This window comes from Ornithodoros turicata, chromosome 8 (assembly GCF_037126465.1).
Source record: "Ornithodoros turicata isolate Travis chromosome 8, ASM3712646v1, whole genome shotgun sequence".
Lineage (NCBI taxonomy): Eukaryota > Metazoa > Arthropoda > Arachnida > Ixodida > Argasidae > Ornithodoros > Ornithodoros turicata.
The window spans coordinates 14,187,906-14,204,716 of record NC_088208.1 but is presented as its reverse complement, the minus strand read 5'-3'; the positions used below and the strand labels follow the sequence as shown (position 1 = coordinate 14,204,716).

Genomic DNA, 16,811 nt, shown 5'->3' with positions numbered 1-16,811 from the left:
GTCGGAGATGATTATGAGAAAGATGGGGTGTAGGGTGGATTAGTACTTCTCATGGTGCGTTTTACTGGCCTACTTAACAATTTTATAGAAAGAAAACAGGGTGTCAAAAACGTCTTCTGCGCTACTTTAATTGATTGGTTGGCTCTGTGCGGATTGTGATTAGCACAATGCGGAGCGCGCTCTGACTGGTCTCCTCAAGCGTTTTGTCAAATCATCGCGAGAGATCGTATAGAGAGACTAGAGTCACTAAATAGAAGCTATTTAGTGACTCTAAGAGAGACCACTCAGAGGCCTCTGCATTGTCACGCTTCTTGCGAAGGAGAGAGAGGGAACGCTGCACTTTCTCTCACTTGTAACCGCGAAAGATGCCGCGTTCCTTTCATATTGTTCCTACGGTAACGCCATCTTTCATTCCGCGACGTGCACTTTAGTGCACCTTCAACTTACAGGAAGCACTATGAAAGCAATATTTACCTTTCGTCCTCGTCTGATCTTGGACTGGCGCCCAGTGCTCCAGAAGGATCCCCCTAACAAGCTGCCTTGTCTTTCGCGGCTTATTTTACGACCGAAGGAAAATAGAGAGCAACAGGAGGGATACTTCACTGCAGATCAAGCGTGTACTGCGGTGATGCGAAACGTATGCGCGTTTTGTGAGCTGACCTCCTTTCTGTCGTGAGAGTGTGTATATTTAAATTTTGTTGCTCAAGTGGTTTCTTACGAATTGTTGTAGCTATTGCGCTTATGAGAAATTTCGCGGTGCAGGTGCGAAACTTGCGGACCATGTTTCAGCCAAGTACACGTGACATGTCATTTTTCGTTTCTCTCGTTTCATTTAAATTTATTTCATAAATAAAATCTACGTCGGCGCGTATATGAACAGAAATATGATAATGAAATATACATCTTATAATATTCTTCTCTCGTATTTTTTTTTATTTTTTATTCCTGTAGGTGAGTTTTGTTTTTCGATTCCGGTTTTTTTTTTCTTGTATGGGATATGCTACAAGGTATTAGTTCATAGACTACCGAATTTTGAAATTTGATTTAAAAGAAATGTCTGTTTGAAAGAGTCGAATGGTCACAGCGTAGAATATGTAACATCGAGACATTTGTGAATATTCCTGTTCATATATCTGGTCATATATGTAATGACTGCAATTCCTCATTTTTACTTTTCTGTCCGTTGAATGATTTTTTTCTGTAATGGATGAGAACAAAAATTTGCATGACATCATCCGCTCATTTCGTTAAAGCGGCTCTTTTGGTTATCCAGTACCAGCGAAAATTGCATCAGGTTGTTTCAATTTAGCATTAGGAAATTATGTATTTCTTGAAGCAATATTCTCATAATTTTACCAGAATAGCACCCTACCGAACGCGAACAAATGTGCTCATTATACTTATCTCTGTTATCTTTACCTTACAGATTATTAATTGGGGCGCCTCGGACTCAGACGTGGCAGCCTGGCACAAACAAGTCGGGAGCAGTGTACCGATGTCCCATCACATCGCAGTTCAAAGACTGTCACCAAATAAACATCGAGACCAGCAGCGCAGGTAAATTATACGCATTTTTTAATTTTACTAGCCGATGATATACTGTTTGTCGTACACTGAGTGGTCATTGAAATATTCAAACGAGGCACTCGTCGGACAAGCCGCGCAGCGGCTAGGCCTTGAGCCTGCGCTTCTTCGTTGCCAGTCCGTGTTTCCAAGCAGGAGGGACTGTGCCTGACTCCCATATTTCATTGTATTTTGCAAGGAGTCTGTCTTGTGTAGTTAGATTCTTGAGGGCCTGGTAGGTGACTCCGTCTTGACCTGGGCTGGTGCGGCGGATGCTGCTATGTAAAGCAGACATGAGTTCGGTGCGCGTGAAAGGGGCGTCCATGCGGTGGTGAGGGAGCTGTGGTAGTTGTACTGCCGGCTGAGGAACTGCTGCCTGGGTGAAGGTTTCAGCGAAGAGGTTTGCTGCTTCGGTGAGGGTGATAGAATGGGCGAGGGCAAAGTCCTGGAAGGGGTGCTTGTTGGAGCAGTTACCAGCGAGCTTGTTCACCACTGCCCAAATCTTTGTGCCAGGCGTGTGTGGGGTGAGGGAGGTGCAGAAACCCTTCCATTGGAAGCGTCGCAGGGCATTGGAGTACCGCCTCAGTACGGCAGAGATTCGGTTGAAAGAGAGTGTGTTGTCCTTTGTTGGGTTTTTGCGTAGTCGGCGCTGTGCCCTTCTCCTGCCTTCCGTCTTTCCGCGTGTTTTCCATGGCTTATTCCAGCGTCGTTCGGATGCTCTTGGCATTCCTTCCGCGATATCTTCTTGGCGCGTGCTCTCCTCCTCGATGTCCTCGATCTCCTTCGCGCCCATATCTCGCACCATAAAGCCGCTTGTGCCGGTACCTGGTGAGGGGCAATCAAAAAGTGCGCAGAGGATAGATAAAAAAGAAGAAGAAAAAGAAAAAAAAGAGGCGCTGACTGACAAACGTCGTCGTGCCTGACTTTTAGCCAGCGGGGATACCGCCACACACCCAACCTGATGTGAAAATAAGTTTCATATTCCACAAGAATGGTGCAACTGCAACACAGTACGACAACTTCGTACCCGCTGTGTGGTCCGGCGCCGGCGCCACGCGCACCTCCTCACTCGAGAATACCGTGACGTCACTCTCGCGGTGGTGGGCGTGTCACCTAGCCGCGCGGAGCTGCTTTCAACCGAAAGTTGCGCGTGTCAAGGCACGGGGATGAACCGCGTAGGTATAAAAAGTTTGAAAATTTCTCTCGTTTCTTTCCCCCTTTTTTTGTACCCTATTTAATAACATACTAAACTTGGCACGGTCGCTCTCTTTCTTCTTCCGAAAACTTTGGCTGTACAAGGGCTATTTCCACGAGTGCACAGCATTTAGATACGTCAAGATATTTGTGTCCTTTGTTTCTTCTAAATGGCAGAAAACGCAACAATGCTTTTGCTCTGTCTCTTGTGCCTGTAGGAAGCTGCACAAGAACGATTGTTCTTGCACGAAAACAATGATTAGAGCAGACGCGTTAGAGCAGACGTCTAACGCGTGAGCGCGACCGCCTTCAACCCTCAACTCAGTGGTATACCCAGAATTTCATCCCGGGGGGTGTCACGTCACAACATGCAGGCTACTCCCATGTACTATATGCTCTTTGACAAAATGTTACGTAATCTCGCAAAATTTTAGGGGGCTGTCTCCCAGCTTTTGGGGGGGGTGTTACGGTGTCTGGATAAATCACCGCAACTCCATCACAGAGCCAGATGAGTGAAGTTGATACCACACTAGTTGTGTTTGTTTATTCCATACGCACTGACGTGACGTATGAGAATCATCCTACGTCATCGACTCCAGCGGCCCACACCGAGAGGAGAGGGTCGAGTCTCGAGCACTTCTAGTGTAGAACTCTCATATTTGAGAGCCGGAGTCATGACATAACATATCACGCGGTCCGAATAAACGAACGCACCTTCTGTGAGGGAGACACAATCGGAGTGCACGCCTGGCTCTGCGTTCGTTGGAGGCCCGCAATGCTGCCCGTATATACGCTTTATACGCTCGTACGCTTTATACGTTGCGTCACGGTAGCAGATCCAGCAGGGTTGCGGAGTTGACACTCCGGGCTTGGAATGATTCCGGAATCATTCCAGATTTATCAGAGCCCGGAATCGAATTGGAATGGAATGACGGAAACTGTCCTAGGAATGGAATGGAATTTGGTATCTTTTTCGCAGGCGGGATGGAATTGGAATGGACTGGTTTGGGTGCTACACGGTCAAGGGCAAAATAACCTTGTCTTTTTGCTCTTTTCGTGATGGGTAATGTGAATCTCCTCTATAGCACTGCTGGGCTACCCAGCACGGTTACCGGTTCCTTTTCTTTCATTGATGGAATTAAAGGAATGGAATGGGGTTGCAAAGCCATTCCAGGAGTGGGAATTGGCCATACCTTGTCATTCCGAGGAATTGAAAGGAATGGAATTATCACAAATCTCCATTCCTTGGAATGGAATTGGAATGGGTGGTCCCATTCCATCCCACTGTCAAAGTCGAACTGCTTGGTGATAAGACAATGATCAATGTATATTTTGCATTGGTTGCACTTGCTGGATTAATTATGTCAGCAGCTTTAAAGGGGCACTAGAATGCAAAAACAGGTTGCTCTCAAATGAAAGTCTGTGTTTCAATTAGTGCGATTCAAACAAAATGAGTTCCCACAACGCTACCGGTTAGAAAAAAAAAAAAAACAATGAAACAGAGCAGTCTTTGGCGGCAGCGAATGGGATCCCCAGGAGGCAAAGGTTGGCGGCATCCAATGAGACAGCAAGAGAAGCGCGCGCATACCTATTGTGGGCATGTGAATTTGGAACGGGCCCGATCGTATAGTGCTCCGTACATGCGCGGCATGATGTGCACTGTTGCATTTTTCAATATCGATTCACTGAGCTGTAGCCCACAACAGTTCTCGCGAATGTTCCGCTGACAACATTCATCTTCACGTCCTTCGGACAGCGACGCCAGTCCGCTTCACAACGCGCACTATGTTTTTCACCGGGACTGCTCCGCGCGTGCACGCGCAGCATGGACTAAAAACACCGATGCACGAGCACTGCTTTGCGCCGAAGCAAGAAAGAGTCCGGCGTATTTTTTGTTGTTGCTTCGTAACGGAAGCAAATTTTTGAATTAGGACAACGAGTATGAAGATAACCTAGCGTGTAATGTAATTTGAAGTGAACTATTTTTGCATTTCGGTGCCCCTTTAAATGTCATCTCACTGCTCCTTTAACGAAGGTGTCACTCTAGTGATGTTTTAGCTTGGATGGCTTTGTGATGCTCGTCTAAGTAAGCACTTACGGAGCATGACTTCATTTCCAGCTCCTCCAAATGACATTATGAAAGATGACCAGTGGCTGGGGGTCACGGTGAAGAGTCAAGGTGCTGGCGGCTATATCTTGGCAAGTATCCTAAAACGTATTAAAGGCAGTGTTGCTGGTTTGTTAGAAAGTGCCTCAGTGGCTCGCATGCATACTTGTTTACTTTGTGGCTTTGCTCTCTGTCCAAGTATGACAGTAATATTCTGTTCCATCTATGAAGTCCTTTAAGTGTTGTAGGACATTACATAGTAACATTGCGTAAGAGCAAGGATGCAGGTAAAGGCAGGTAATATTTAGAGTTCCGGGTTTTTAGAGTTTATTTTTCAACAAGTTCAGATGACATTTTTCGGAGCTTATTGTTTTCCGAGAATTCTGTGTTTTTCGTGTCTCTTCTTACAGCCGCATTAATATCAGAAAATTTTTAGAAAAAGTGGAAACACAAAGACTCAGAAGGGCAGTCCAGACAGTAGTTGAAGAACACAAAGACAAAAAAACAACAACACTGAAGACGATCACACATCAGCAGGAAATCTTCATCTTCATCAGGAAAAAGCGGCTTGGAGTTGGAGATATTCCGAGTAAACTGACAGAGTGGCTGAAATGAGCTCGAAATGCCTTGTTGTTGAGTAGAGTGACAGCTGTGAAACAGCGTGCTCAGAAAAAGAACGAGAAGCTGTTTGCAGAAATACTTGCTGTGCCGCAATTGGTTTGGGACATAAACATCTCGAAGTGTTCCTCGATATAGTAGTAACAAGGCAGCTTTCGCTTGCGTCCCATCTCACTGCCCGCGTTGCAACGTCTAGCAGCCTTTTTCAGTAGATATTTTGTGTGTCATCTGCGCTTCCTTGTCCACTTCGAGGAGGAAGTGAAGCATGATTATCAGAAGGGAAACCTTAGGAGTTGGAGATATTGCGAGTAAACTGAGGAAATGGCTGAAATGAGCTCAAAATGCCTTGTTGTCAAGTAGAGAGTCACTAGGTATGGTGCCCTCTTCAGGTACTCCAGTGTTGAGGTGCCTCTATGCAAGGCTGGAAGTCACCTGCAGTTACGCAGTGCTACCTGCAGTACGGAAGTTACGCAGGTGCTTCTCTCACAGTCGGTGTAAGATTCTTTTGCAGCGGACTTGAGTCGAGTGGGCTAACCCGCAATGCGAAGCGATATCAACACAAAAGGAAACGAAACATGTCAACCTCTGTTTTTTTTTTATGATAATTCAATAATTTAATTGCTTTAAATTTTACTGGCACATGATTTTTGGATAAACACAAAAACCAGGTAGTCCTACTAATATGCTACATGAAGCTTGGTGGTTTATATGTTCCCCAATAACTTTTATGCCTGCAATATACAGGGGTTTTTGTACAGAATTTTTATGAAAATGCTATGAGAGCAGGATAGATAACATTTTTGCTGTTGAGTTCTACGGCCATGCGGACATTCTCTGGGAGAGAGTATGCAACTAGAAGATGACTAATTACCTGAAATTCATTAATTAACTCCTTAATGAGAGAATTTTGGGCAAAAGCGGGGTGACAGAACAGGAGACAATCCTCGTTAAAATCCACTCTATCTTTTAAAAATTAAGAAAAGAGCGGGTACCGTGAAATATTCATAGTCGAATGTCAGTTTGCAAATGAGCCGAAACCAAAAAGGAGCGCATCGCCCTCACCGACGGAGGCTTATCCAAGCCGAAAGGCGGTTTACCTGGCCAGCAGAGCGGCACCTACTCCAATCATCTCGAAATCTCATGGTCCTCTCACGTGAAATGAGTGCTGTACTCCCTTTGTTCCCAGTCGCCGCGGTTTTGGTCCGTGACGAAAACCCGAGGCCGGGAAAAAGATGAGAAACAGACGACACAACACAGTCTCAAACACAGCTAAAGGATCGTCATGGATCTTAGCCACCAGCTCGCTTGGTTTTTAACCATTTTAGCAGTTTTGGTTTCGGCCTTTCGCATATCGAAATTCGGGGATGGATATTTTAACGTGTATATTTATGTATATAACGTGTATATTTTAACGCACGTGTACGTTTCTGAATTTGTTGAACGTGAAATGGCTTGCAACTATGGCAGTCTGCTATCTTGCTTTTGCCCAAAGTCCCCTAATCAAACTAATGCTATGCATACTGAAGGCCCTGTAAACCTTCCTATTATCAGGAAATATCATCTGAGACCCCTCCTGCAATCTTGTACTTCATGGTTACGGGGTGTTTGCCAGTGTTACGAAAGAGTGTGCAATGCGCAATGTGTTATCTAATATTTCATGTTGACGCACTGGCATGTGTCCTCCACTGTGTAATTAAGGGGGAGAGCTTTCGCTGGGGGAATGGCTTACGCTACACGCTACAGGGTGCTTACGGAGCTATGGGATATGGGGTTACGGGTGGTTACGGGGTGGTTGCCAGTGTTACAAAGAGTGTACAATTCACAATGTGTTATCTAACATTTTACGTTCACACGCAGGCATGCGCCCACCGCCACGTAATTAAGGGGGAGAGCTTTCGCTGGGGGAATGGCATCTGCTACACGCTGAGGCAGGACCTGGCCGTTGAGCGGGAATGGGATCCCTGTCTCAACCGTCCCGTCGACAAGGCCCACGAGCAGTTCGGATACTGTGCGGCCGGAACAAGTGGCCTAATCACAGAGGTGAGTGATACTGTAGATGTATGGCTGCTCCATGTCAGATTCGGGAGTGCCATTTTGAGGCAAAGTGATTTGTAGAGTGTGTGTATAACAGCTTTGCGAGGAGTCCTTCTTAAGGGCAAAATTTTCGCATATTTTGCACACTGACGAGAAAGGTTACGTCTGACGGTGTTTCTCATGAAAATGTCCGAAAAATCCCCTTGTCTATGTGCAGGAGGGCTGACGACAGAGGCTGCAAAGCAGGCTAACATTCCTCTCAACAGTCAACAGTGCTACATATTTGCCATTAGTACTGGTGGAACATTTTATTTATTTGAGCATGCTGCCAATCAGTTTGTGCGTGTGTGTGTGGGGGGGGGTCAAGTGCAGGGTACACTTCTCCTCCTTACTCCCAACGCTGAGCGCACATGCGATAAGAGTTTTGTGCGGACATGCGAATGCCATCGACATCAATGCAATCTCGGGAAAGTCTCCGCTATCCAGCTGACACTTTAAAAGAGAGCACAAGTTTCTCAGATTTCTCCAAATTCTCACGTTTATTGTCGTCAAGCCCAAAAAATACCAGATTGTCTCTTCCTGATCTGTTTCCTAAGTCATCTTTTCTGTCCATGAGTCTCACTATCTGATTACTCAACAGGTCCATCCTAGCTTGAATGTTATCCGCATCAGTGTAGAACTTGGAAGTTTTATGGGAACTTTTTTCTAATGCTTCAACTTTGGCAGTTACGTCATCAGGTTTAGCATCGACAGTATTTTGCTTTTTCCGTATGTCACCTAGTGTCTCGTGTTTTTTTTTTTTTTTTTTGCCAGCGATGAATCGCCTACATTTGTATAACTATCTGATACTGACCATTTTCCAGCTTTTATCAGAACTGTGCTAACGCCAGGAAAGTGAACTGCATCAGTTTCAGCGGATATATACTATCTGTTCTACCGGTTTAGAAGTTGCTGGCCTGTGTTCTCTTCAATCTTCCCAGCTAATATGAGTAGGGCCTGAACACAATTACTTACATTTCATTAAGTAAGCACAATAAAAAAATACTGCTGACTACGACTTACAACTGCCAACAACATTGAGCTTGCTTGACTGCTGTGGTAGAGAATTAGTTTATGTCAGTTTTGATGTTCTGTATCTCATGAAGTTTTATTATGCATATAAGCTAGGCTCAATTAATTTTGCTGCGTCTGAGGATTTGTTGTGTGTGTCTTTCCTTCTCTTTATGCCACTGGGTTCTGTGTCATGTATCAGTGCCAGGTTGCCTGCACAATTTCTCTCCTTTGAGTGTTAGAGATATTTCTTTCCTTTTATTCATCTTTCCATCATTTCAATAAAAGTGTGACGGAAAGAATGACATGCAGAGTGTTCTGATGTAGTATGCAATACTGTAGACAGTTTTAGACATGCCAAGTAATTTTTTTTCCTTTTTATGTCGATGTGCTAATATTTCTTGATATCCTTAATGGCATGCCAAATTATTACCTTGTTCCGGAAATGTTATTGCCACACATCAGATTTGCTTCCAGTGGTGTGTCATTTTTGTATTTTTTTCTGTAATTTTTGTATAATTTTGTAATGTAATTTTTGTTGACTTGTTCAGGATGATACGATACTATTGGGAGCTCCTGGACCATACACCTGGAAAGGCACTGTTTTCTCTATAGCCGCAAAGCGTAGCCTTCTCAAGTGGGCTTGGTCATTTGGGCCTCTCCTGGACTCAAACTCACCCGTAGAAAAATACAGCTACCTCGGTAAGAACCAATCGGACAACAGCTTAGATGCGCGACCTCATGAATAGTAGATGCACAATGTTCAATGGGCTTGTAGATTCGGGATAAAGGCAAGGATGTGGTATGAAAATGTTACTTGAAGGAATTCAGAGGCTATTGAATTAGTAGAATATTTAGAAATCATAGTGGGAACAGGAATGGGTATAGCCCTATGGATTTTATGGAGGATGCAAGAAGAACAATTCCTGCTGCTACTTACTCATTTGGATATTGCAGCAGCGCAGGAACTAACTTATGTTTTATGAGGTATGGGTGTCTGCACTTTAACTGTAGTGTGGCTGGTCATGTTTTCAGATTTTAAGATCATTTTAACATATTTTGTCTTTTTGTGTTTGTTTTGTGTATGGAAATCCTCCATAGTGAACGGGGCTTTCCTTTTGTATCATTCATCATGCATCATTCATGCATTTATGACATTGTTAAACAAACGGGTTTCCTAGAGACACATATCTTTCACGGATGATCTAGCACTAGACAGTCCACTGTCTTCCTTCTTGTCAGCAAGAAAGAATGTTGTGTATAGTCTGTGATGATCCTTTGGTCCCTGGAAAAAAGTCTCGAATGAGCAGCCACACTCGCATGATATTCTATTATCCATGATCCTTGTACCAGTTATATGTAGGGCCCGACTTTTTAGGGTTAAACCCGTATCCGCCCGATTTTTACCCCCCGAACGAAATCTGTAAAATTCGGGTTTAACCCGAATCTACCCGAAAACATCCGGGTCGCGTGGCACACTCATAAGCGTGCATTAAAATAAAGTTTGATAACATTGCTAAACATTAGTTCCATGTTAAGACAAATTTTTATTGAACAAAAAAAAAAAATCACCCGAATTCCTGACGACAGAATATGCCGTAACGGGATTTAACCCGAATACACTCGAATTTTCAAATGAAAAATATCACCAGATATTTACCCCCCGAATTTGCCCAAAAATAAAACCCGAAAAAGTCAGGCCCTAGTTATATGTAGAGCCTGTAGTTTTAGGGTTTAACCCATTTCTTCCACAAATTTGCACCCCGAATTGAAGGTTGCCTCTATATGGTGAAACCCGATTTTTACTCTGCAAATTGCCCTCACTGAAACGTGTGTAAGAATGCTAACTGGCTTGTTTAGCAGCAAATTCAATTACAACACCATTTGTACCAAACTAGTACAGCTCGTTCGAGTAACTGAGCCTGATTTCTCCCCAATTTAGCATACTGGAAGTTCTTCCACACAAATTCACGTGAATTTAGGGCACGTGTTGATTTTCCAGATTTTTACTCCTTGAATTGGGAAATATTTACCGAAAACTTCAGGCTCTAGTTATATGGTTAACCAGTAATCTGATAAAGAAAAATTTAAGGGGCCTCTCTCGTTTGAGAGGTCTGCGAGGTATCTGCTGTGGAACTTACTTTGGTGACTTTATTTAATCAGTTAATAATATAATTTTCTTTATTAGTTACTCATAATCTTACTTATTTTAATTATTTACAATTAAGTAATTAATTACTTAAATAAAATCACAGGTTATTAATGTTGACAAATTAAGTTATAATATGGTGAGTGATGATTAATTAATAGTTAAGGTTTAAATTAATTATGTCAGTTCGATTACTTCAACCACAAGCAGAGCGTGATGCCAAAGATGCTGCGTTCAAGTGTGGGTCACATAAACAATCGGAGAGACGCAAATTATCTGTCAAAACTGAAGGCTAACCATCTCTTCCCTTTCGTAACATCATAGAAGGAGCTCTGTCTGTGGGCACAAAATAAAGGCGTGTTCACACACAACCTGTGACAAATTTTCTTTTTTCTTTTTGCAGGCATGGCTGTTGCTGCAGGAAAATTTTATGACAACACGATGACTTACGTGGCTGGTGCGCCACGATCCAATGGGACTGGTAGGGTTGTCTTCTTCATGAAGGGTCCCGACTCTGTCCTGTACACGCGTGCCACCCTCGAAGGGGAACAGTTTGCCTCCTCTTTTGGGTACTCGCTCACGTCCCTAGACATCAACAAAGACGGGTGAGCATGCCGCTTTTCACTTTCAGTTTTGGAGTGGTCACTGTTGGCGTAACATTTTCACGGAAATATGAAATACAGAGTGTCCCAGCTAAGTGTGAACATAATTTTTAAATATATACAGGGTGTCCCAGCTAACTGCAAACATATTTTTAAAAAATATATATAACACTTTTTCCAAGATGAAATCAATTGCAACATAGCATATGCTGAAGGGCACTCCCTAGGAGGGCATTAGCAAAGTCCAAAGGCAATGTCTTAATTAACTTTCATTAATTAACTTTTTAATTATAAAAGCTACAAAGTTGTCCCAATGAGAACATCTGTTCCTTTCGGTCACCTGATATCGTAGCCGTTTTGCGAACAAAAATCCGTTCGATAGATCTCCCGCAACAAATTAGTGAAGGAACGCCATTTTTTCCTTTATTTTGTTCATTGCACATCTTCGCAGACGCTTATTTCCTTCATCCCCAACGTGAGAGGGGAAAGGAGTACAGTGCCGCCTCATGCGTCGAAGATGAGCTTTAACTTGCGGAAACAAAACAATAACAAATATATAGGGTGACTCTGTCGGAACTGGTCTTATCTTGGGTTGCATTTTCTGTTTCCTTTTAATCTTTTTCCAGGACGCGAGAGGCGATAGTGTGCTCTTTCTCCCTCTCACATTGGGGGTGAAGGAAATACGCGTCTTCTAAGAAGTGCAATGAACAAAAAAAAAAAAAAAGGCATTCCTTCACAAATTTTTTGCGGGCGATCTATCGAACGGATTTTTGTTCTGGAAACGGCTACGATATCAGGTGACCAAAAGGAACAGATTATTGAAAGTTAATTAGTACATTTTCTTAGGAGTTCGCTTATGCCCTCCTCAGGAGTGCCCTCCAGCATATGCTACGTTGCAATTGATTTCATCTTGGAAAAAGTGATATATATATATATATATTTAAAAAATGTGTTCACACAAATGTGTTTGGCACCCTGTGTATATGGCTAGAGCCTGACGTTTTCACTAAATATTTTTTTCTAAATTCGGGAGGTAAAAATTTGGTGAATAGATGTGCTTCAAATGCATGTGAATTCGGGTGGAAAAACTTCCAGTATGCTAAATTCAGGGAGAAATCGGGCTCAGTTACTCGTTATTGGCGCATACTCAAGAGCATCTCTTCATATTTCAGCTACGTTGACCTTGTTGTTGGAGCGCCGTTTTACCATGGCAAGGGACAAGGTGGAGCTATCTACATTTATATGAATGCTGCCCAGGTAATAGGACCTCTGGTTTTGTAGGGATCTGTGAATCCGAATTTTCGAAGTCTAATCTAATATCGAATCAAATGGGGGAAAAAATTCCAAACACCAAATGATAAAGTGAATAATGTAAACATATTTCTCTTTGCATCGAATTAATTTTTGCAAATTTTGCGACCACTAAAAAAATCGCGAAAAATTGTACCCGTTAGCACAGCTTGACGTTTTGTCACGCAAAAGGAAATGGCCTTGGAATCGCAAAATTAAGCGCTCTCGAAGATCTTCGCAAATGCATGAATGCGCGATTCGCGAGAACTGATGCTTTGCAAATAAAAATATGCTTACAGTATTCATGCGAAGCTTGCAATATATGCCTTTTGCACTAAAAGTTTACAATTTGTAGGCCATGCCTTTAGAGTAATTTTTCTGGCATTAACTGTCACACGAGAGACACGTCGTTCTATGGGAGCCTCTCAAGATGGTGTCTCATAACTTTCAGGCGAGTCTGCACCTGCTAGGGTAGTTATTAGGGGTGTGCGAATATTCGAGTTCTCGAATTCGAATCGAATATCAAACGCTCGAACTATTCGGTTCGATTCGAACGCGCGAATCGAATATCCAATATTCGATTTTTCGAATATTTGGCTATTCCACGAATATGAACGACACAACCCGAAAGTGGGCTTCACCTGATGCTTCCATGCATGAGGTGAAGCCTCTTTTACGAAATTGCTCTTGCTGCAGGACCAACTCAGGGGGGACAGTGTTTAGTTTAAGATAAAGTTATCCAAAGTTAGTTTTGTAGACATCGTCTGTGGAAGGGGTGGCACCCCTCCCACATGCAGTTTAGTGGTGCCGACGAGGGACTTTGATTTGAAGTCTGTGAGGTTGCCTTTAAAAAGTTAGGACTCTCGAATAATGACTACATCTCACGAACAAGAAGGGTGTCTTAAAGATGTCCTTTAAGTCTAAAATTTCAGCAGTGCAACTTCCTCGAGTGAGAGCAAAGAAACTAAAGGGTGTTCATGGCAAAGCTGAGGCAGGATGCCAATTCGTTTGTTTCACAAACGGCCTGTGGTTGTCTGAAACAATTACAACCTCATTCGTATAACATGCTACTGCCTGGTATAAAATTTTGAAATGAAGTTAACCACTCCAGTACTCCCGTAAGTGTAGGCTCACCTAAAAATCAGGAAGCACTCTCATGTAAAATTAAAGAGTGTAGGGGCATTTAGCAGAAGAATTGCATGTCTCTCTTGTGACAGTTAATGCCAGAAAAATGACACTAAAGGCAGGGGCTACAAAATGGAAACTTTTAGTGCGAAAGTCGCATATTGTAAATATTGCACGAATATTCGATATTCAATTCGGTATTCGAAATTTTTTCCTCCATTCGATTCGATATTTGATTCGACTTAAAATATTCGGATTCGCACACCCCTAGTAATTATCTTGATTTCAAAATTTTATATGAGGCAGTGGCATGTTACATACAGGATATATAATTTTGTAATACAGATTTTTCATAAACTATAAGAGCTGTAGAAATGCTGTTTTCACTTCTATCATCTCTGGGCCGGCAGACGTTCTTGGAATCTATGTTGCTCAACCGTCAAATGACTAATTACCTAAAAATCATTAATTATCTTTTTTTGGCCTCAAAGGTTGCTGTAATAGGCGATTTCAGATATTGCCCTTGTGCTCCGCACGGAGGCCCTCCGTCGCCCAAGTCACGCGCATCGCGCAATGCGTCGTGGGAAATGGTTTACATTCGTGCTTGCCTGCCTGCTGCTCGAAGGAAGGAGGGAACACCGAAACCGTTTGCGCTGTTGTTCTTCTGTCTGACTCATTCATACTAAATCCCAAGGTGCAGTGGGGCATTCGCAGCACGGCGCTCCCTGGCATGCCATCCATGCAATTTCTGAAATCGTCTGTTGCGCTCAGAAACGAGACCATATTTTTTGCAGTGTTACTATTAAGGTTGACGAGAGCTGTACACTCTCTGTGCCTAGTGGTTATTGCAGCTACAAGAAAACAAGTTTTTGTAATTCCGTAAGTATATATATTTATTTTTTTTTCTAAGGGAATAACAAATGACACCAAGCCAATCAAACTGGTTGGAAAAGAGGAATCAAGGTACGGATTTGGGCTCTCCACACTGGGTGACATCAACAAAGATGGCTTTCCAGGTGAGAACACTCGTAACTACTAATACCATATGTTATGACGAGTGCAAGGATTTGTTACTGTCCTGGGATGCGATCTCTGCATCATACACATAGAGGTGCTTTTTCTGCAGATTTAGCAACTGATGATTATTGGAACAAAGTTGTTTTTTTTTTTTTCCTTTAAAAAAAGTTATTTACGTTATTTAAGTTAAGTTATTTGCGCCTTCTTGCTCGCTTTTGTTTTTAATCTGAAGTTTTATTCACTTCTGTTTTCTTAAGCCTCGTAAGAACAACTTGTAAGAGTGCCATGTTTTCTCATGATGCGTTATATCGTAGAGTGTTGTCGTACTTGGTTGTGATAATACTTAATTTGCATTTTTAGGAATTTACGCACATCATGTAAGCATTTCAGACATACCTAACATTGAATGAAGGTCTTGATAATGTGCTTTGTGAGCTTGGACATTTAGAATTCCGAACTGAAGTGGTAACTGGTATTCACCTGCTAATTACTGGGACCCAACATACTTAGGGTGTGACTTTTTTGGGCCAATTGCCTTTACCAGATTGAGGGGGGAAAATAAGGTGCTATTTTTTAACCTGTAATTCGAGGTGAAATCAGGTGCTACTGACACAATAGGGTGCTATTGGGTTACTGTTTTCTTTCTGTCCAGCAAGCGACTCATAGAGGTGCACATATTGGTCAAACATGAATTCTTCACGATTTATACTTACAAGCACTTCATTATGTAACATTAAATTTGCTTCCCATAGTCTACTCAGTAGTCAGTACTCACACAGATAATGCTTTCATCAGATCTCTACAAAATTGTGTACGCGTGGGACATAATACAACCTAATATGTGGTTGGAATTCGGGGAGAAATTTGGTTTATTGGGTCCAAAACTGATTTGGGGGGAACGATCGGTGAAATTGGGTTTAACACGAAAAAGTCAGACCCTAAATATGCTTCGCAAATCTACTGCCTTGTTTTCCTGTGCGAGAGAGAAGATTTTACCCTTTCTTTTTTTGTCTCTGTCTCTTCTCTGCAGACTTAGCTGTGGGTGCACCATATGAAACAGGAGGTGGAGCAGTGTATATTTATTTGGGATCGAAGGACGGCATTGTTAAGGAGCCATCCCAGGTAAGACATTCGTTGTGCTGCGCAAAGTGCTTGCACTAAGAACAGCGGAACGGCTTCCATCGAAACAGTACAATTTTACTAAAATGCATAATGATGTGGACTTGCCAGTAAAAGAAATTAACAATTAAAAATGGTAAGAACCTTAGCGTGGTGATTAAGAAGAAACGAAACAGTTTGGTATCAGCCGGTGAAGTCCACAACCCATGCCCATCAACAAGATTCCACGTATTCACCTACTTGGGGCTCCACACTTTTGGTTTTTGTTGCATTGCACTCGAGCTTTTTCGATCAGCGAAACCTCCGATGACATCATTGTGACATAGGAGCCAACAGGACCAATGCGAGGGCGGAGCACCGCCGGCGCCGTTCCCCCATTTTCCCTCACAGACGTCGTCTGCTTTGGAGATGGCGTCGTGCATGGCTACGTGTATGAAAGAACCTATTGCTTCGAAAGTGCTGTGAAAGTGTGCCCCTCCCCCAGACCCCCCGAATCTGTAGAACCTAACCTGAACTAACCTCACTAAAGTGAGGTGATTTAGCCCATTTCAACGGCCCTACCTTTCGCAAGATGGCAAGTTTCGAGTCCGTCAGGCTTAGCACTCCCGTTTTTCTCCTGCGCTAGAAGTGCGTCAGATGGGGTTCTTGAAATGCATGTAAAAAAAACTTCTAGACCACACATTCTTGTAATTCTTGTCTTTCTTTTATATACGCTATACAGTCTTCTCTCACTTCATTATTTAGCTTTTGAACACTCCGGCTAATTAGCAAAAAGCCATAAGCCCGGCTACGGAACTACGCCCGTAAAGCGTTATCCATGTGCTTGGAATGAAACGGGCATGAAATCACGCTATTTACGACGTATGAGAAGTGTTTTGACACTGTTCCTACTGACAAGTCGCTCAAGAATACGCGGCGGTTATCACAACAAAAGATGGGTGCG

The 16,811-nt window shown here is 42.9% G+C and overlaps 1 protein-coding gene across 1 annotated transcript in view; it reads left to right on the top strand.

Annotated features, from left to right (window-relative positions):
- The window catches only part of LOC135366490 (integrin alpha-PS1-like), a 110,962-nt gene that overhangs the window by 63,011 nt on the left and 31,140 nt on the right, over nt 1-16,811 (top strand). Inside the window, exons 2-9 of the mRNA XM_064599202.1 lie at nt 1,427-1,557; nt 4,877-4,956; nt 7,340-7,522; nt 9,118-9,268; nt 11,119-11,320; nt 12,490-12,574; nt 14,643-14,748; nt 15,780-15,871. Of these exons, the coding sequence (XP_064455272.1) occupies nt 1,427-1,557; nt 4,877-4,956; nt 7,340-7,522; nt 9,118-9,268; nt 11,119-11,320; nt 12,490-12,574; nt 14,643-14,748; nt 15,780-15,871 (1,030 nt within the window). The remainder of the gene's footprint in view (nt 1-1,426; nt 1,558-4,876; nt 4,957-7,339; nt 7,523-9,117; nt 9,269-11,118; nt 11,321-12,489; nt 12,575-14,642; nt 14,749-15,779; nt 15,872-16,811) is intronic.